The following is a 4807-nucleotide window of genomic DNA, read 5'->3' as shown; positions in this document are numbered from 1 at the left end:
TATATATTTTTATAATCTAGGTATTGACACCGGACTGGAGAGTTCAAAAGTTTTTCTCAGGCTAGTCAAAACAAGAATAGAATTGTTTCCTCATACCTAAACCTACTTGATTTTAGTAATTCAGCAGCTTGACTATAGTGACTCCATTTTATTTCTTCACTCTATTCCTCAGTATTTTAGGACTGAGGAGGTATAACTGCAAATTACTCTCAATTGGTTCAGAAAAATATATAGAGGGAAAGAGAGTAAGAAAGAAAATGTGATAAAATGTTAACATTTTAGTGATTTGAGTGAAGAGTATATGGAAATTCTTTGTACTATTTTTGCAACTTTTCTATAAGTCTGCAATTATTTCAAAATAAAAAGTTAAAAAAAGAGACCATGCCCAAACATAGGTACTCTTCTAATAAGCACATTTGTGCTATTTTCCTACTTTTTGGAGTTGTAGATTTAGCATTTCTCTATTTTTCAGTCAAAATAATAATTATTTTTTTCAGTTAAAAATATTAAAACAGTTGAAGGTATCACATAATTTCAATGGTATTTTTCAAAAAATGAGAGCATAATGTAATACTTTGTTTTGGCTAACTATAACAACGTATAGCTTAACAACATAGTACTTGTTAGCAAAATTTTTGCATAACTCTTCCTTCTGTGTGTATTCTGCAGCCTAAATCTGTCATCGTTGGATTAATTAAAGAAATGATTGCCAAGTTTCAAGAGGAACTTCCTCTATATTCTCTATCATCATCTGATGAGGCACGGCAGGTGGACTTGCTAGCCTATATTGCAAAAATTACTGAAGGTGTGTAGTTTTCTTAATCAGTATGTATGCACAATTTCTGACTAATAGTCTTTATTCTCTGCTACTTGATTTTTATAAATACATGCATACACACACATATCTGTGCTGAATCAGAAATTTTAGTACATCTATTAAATATTACCTACTATACCATTCCAACGAATATGGTTTCTTGAAATGTAAAAGATTACTCTTATACTGACAGATAAAATAATTCATGTTTTCAAAACCACTTGATATATATTAACAGTCTCAAACCTTTTTCATTGTATGTTTGTGGGGTTTTTTTTTTACCTCATTTCAGTATATTAGACTAGAAAATCTTTGATTCTTAGTGTTTCATATTGAGTATAAAGCATAATATACATGCTTGCAAAATTTAGTGAGGTGCATTTTAGACCAGAGCAATAAGGATCAGAATGTTTTTCAGAATTATGGAAATCCTATAGTTTTTTAGTCTTTCATTTTTTAAATGCTTAAAAGATTTTCTTTTTAAAAGAATAACCTCGATTTAGTAGACTTTAATATGGGATTCCTGTCTTTCCTACATTTCATTTGTTCAACAAGTGTTTTTGAGTGCCTGTTATGGACCAGCACCATTTTTTCTGTCCAAGTCATCGAAGGTTGGTATATTTTTTTTCAAAAGATGCTAAAAAGATTTTGATATTTTAAAATTCTCATGATCATTCATTTTTCTTGCTAGGTGTCTCAGACATAAATTCAAAGAACTGGGCAAATCATGAGAATAAAACAGTTAATAAAATTACTGTTGTTGGAGGTGGAGAATTGGGAGTTGCCTGCACATTAGCAATTTCAGCAAAGGTATGTAAGCATAGTGGTATAAATATACCTATTATATTGCTACATTTTTAGGTAGTTTATATTAAACCTACAAGAAGTAATGACTTAATTTTGTCCTGTGGGGAAAAACTCATCTTGCCTTAAACTGTATAGTTAATTGACAAAAAATATAGTTGAAAGCTGTCATCAGTGTTGTTGCCTCTTACTTAGTAGCCAGTCAGGGAAGGCTTTGGAAGAGTGATTTGAACAATGGGCACATCATCCTAATCCAAGGAAAACCTCAGTGTGACATTCATTTGACTTAGTCACTAATTCTTTTGTTTACTGAGTCATGCTACTTTAATTAAATTCTTATTTAATAATTTTAGCTTTCTAAAATTAGCATTCTTTTAAAGATTGCCTTTTCTTGTTAATTACTCTACTTTTAGGATCATAGTTCATGTGTTGCTATTTTACACTAGTTTGAGATTTGTTTACATTTCATCAGTCCTTTTTACTAGATCTTTTCTGTATAAATTATTTTCAGAAAGGTGTTTAAATCCCCTTCCAGAGTGGTTCAGGAGACCCTCTGGGGCCCAGTACCATGGTAACAGCATGTTGATGTCATTTGAGGGATGTAGTCCAGAATAGAATAGCTGTCCCTCTATATGTTTATTTGGTAGCTGGCATTTGGTTAAGACTCGTATATGTCTTAGAGGTAAGGTCTACTTCAGCAGATAATTAAACTGTATCCAGAGAGCTAGAAAATTTTACTAACTCTTGATGTACTATAGTTTCATTTATTCCACCCTTCATCTTAATATATTGTTCCCTCTTAATTGGAATTTGAATTGTTTTCAGTTCTTTTGTTACTAAATAGAGTGCTTCTGTAAACATTGCTTTACAAGTTGCTTATTTTCTCCTCTGAATTTTCTTTTAGGTATACATAGTCTCAAAAATAGTACTAGTGAGTCAGAGGGCACGCATGCTTTTTATGGCACTTATTACATATTGCTAGATGACTCTTCCGAAAAGCAGAACTAACCTATGCTGCTAATAAAAAAGTGCACATCAACCTGATTTTTGACATCTCTAACAGTACTGAGTTTTACCCATTTTCTTTTTTTTTCGTTGTTAAGTACAGGAAAGCCCCTTATTAAGAAGTGTTTCTTTAACTGTTAGAAGAGTCTCACTCTCAGTATTTGTCTGTGAACTGTCTGGATGAAAATTTTTTTCCATTTTTCTTTTAAAACATTAGTATTTCATAGAAAGGACAATATTCAAATAGTGCAACAGTATTCAAATAGTACAGTAGCAGTCATAATAGTGACAGTAGTTTGTAGTAGTGGTGGTACCAGCAGTAACTTTTACTGAATACTTACTAAGTGCCAGGCACTCATCTAACACTTGACTCATTTTTATAGCATCCCTATGGCTTAGATTCCATCATGACTGCCATTTTACAAATGAAGAAACCAGGGCATAGGGAAGTTACCCGACTTGCCCAAAGTCACACTGCCAATAAATGGAGCCACAATTTGAAGCTAGGCAATCTATTTATAGAACTTGTATTCCAGATGCTTACTATTAAATGCGTGGCTTTCAGACCAGCAGCACTGACGTTGTTGAGATTTTTATTATGTAATCCAAGGCCTCACTCCATACCTATGGAAGCAAATCTGCATTTTAACAAAGTCCCTGGTAATCTATGTACTGCGTAGATCTGTTAAATGTGATCCCTTAGAGCCCGAGAAGCTCTGCTCCAAACTACTACTGCCTCATCATTGATCTTGTTGTTATCGATGCACATTTAGGTGGTTTCTCGTCTTTTGACTATCTTTATACATATTGTATCATTAAACACATATACTAATAAACTTATAGAATAATTTCTATAAATGAGATTTGTGGGTTAAAGGAATTACCGTGTTTTAAAATTTTGATAGAAACTGTCAAATTATCCCCCATGTCACTTATACCAATTTATTCTCATACCCACAGTGTGTGAAAACACCTGTTTTTTTTGCTGTTGTTAAACATTTGGATCTTTGCATGTCCGATAAATGAAAAATGGTAATTCATAGTTTTCTTCGCATTTCTCTTACAAGTGTAGTTAACAATAATAAAATTAATAGGTGCAATTTAGAACTGCTCTCTGCCAGCCCTGTGTCACATAATTAAGTCTCACAACCCATGAAGTAAGGCCAAGTTCATTGACTTGACCAGTATTACAGAGCTAATAAGTAGTATAGCTAGGTTGTTTTTTTAACTTCTACACTTTCTGCTTTATAGTATAGTATATCTCTGGGTACTCTTGCCCCTGTACTCTAATATAGGAAGCATCCTCAGATTCCTTATTACTTTGGAAAAAGAACTTTCACAAAGGTAAAGTGTCTTTTAGGAGTTTCCATGCTGTCATTTACAGTCAGAGCACCATGGCTCCCAGGGAGCCATATTTTCCCATGAGCTCTTTGGGGAGAGTACCAGATGATAATAGGATTTTATTTTAGATGTATGGCCATTATCCTTTTTTTTTAAAGAGAAACTTGGCATTAGGTTGATTTTTGTGCTAGAAATGAGATGCTAAAATAGACCCCAAAAATCACTCTAAATTCTTTCAAACTGTAAATTATGACATCAAAATGAAAACATAAACTCAACAATAGCAAACATACTGAGTTCACAAAGTCATCTTAATTACTCATCGCATCAAAAGAAACGAGCAGTCTACACTCCTGATGATAGCCCTGTTAGATTCCAGTTTCCAGGCAAGCCTAAAGGATCACATTATTCAAATTCATAATAATGTCTTACTTGCATGTCCCTTTTATTGTTCTTGTGTTACTTTAGTTTCATAAGACAGCACAGGAGACCTCACTCTGAATGAATTTAAATTGAGTAACCAGCCATGTCCAGTGTAATGCTGTTCTTTTTCTTATTATACTGTACAGGGCATTGCAGACAGACTTGTCCTCTTGGACCTCTCAGAAGGGACTAAAGAAGGGATGATGGATCTTGATATCTTCAACCTGCCTAATGTGGAGATCAGCAAAGGTCTGCTTATTCTGCTTAAAAGATATATCCCTTATTTACTCTTGTATTGAAGTCCTAGAATTTTTTTAATAGAATTTATTTTTTAGAGGAGTTTTAGGTTTGGAGCAATATTGAGCAGAAGGTACAGAGATTTCCCATATACCCTCTGCTCCTGCACATGTATAGACT

The 4807-nt window shown here is 33.3% G+C and overlaps 1 protein-coding gene across 2 annotated transcripts in view; it reads left to right on the top strand.

Annotated features, from left to right (window-relative positions):
* The window catches only part of UEVLD (UEV and lactate/malate dehyrogenase domains), a 38220-nt gene that overhangs the window by 15172 nt on the left and 18241 nt on the right, over positions 1-4807 (top strand). For both annotated transcript variants that reach the window (XM_023521886.1, XM_011377757.2), the window contains exons 5-7: positions 670-805; positions 1509-1627; positions 4537-4639. In XM_023521886.1, the coding sequence (XP_023377654.1) occupies positions 670-805; positions 1509-1627; positions 4537-4639 (358 nt within the window). The remainder of the gene's footprint in view (positions 1-669; positions 806-1508; positions 1628-4536; positions 4640-4807) is intronic.

Source organism: Pteropus vampyrus, unplaced genomic scaffold (assembly GCF_000151845.1).
Source record: "Pteropus vampyrus isolate Shadow unplaced genomic scaffold, Pvam_2.0 Scaffold321, whole genome shotgun sequence".
Lineage (NCBI taxonomy): Eukaryota > Metazoa > Chordata > Mammalia > Chiroptera > Pteropodidae > Pteropus > Pteropus vampyrus.
Note: the sequence above shows the minus strand (reverse complement) of the source record. Positions and strands in the feature narration are given on the sequence as shown.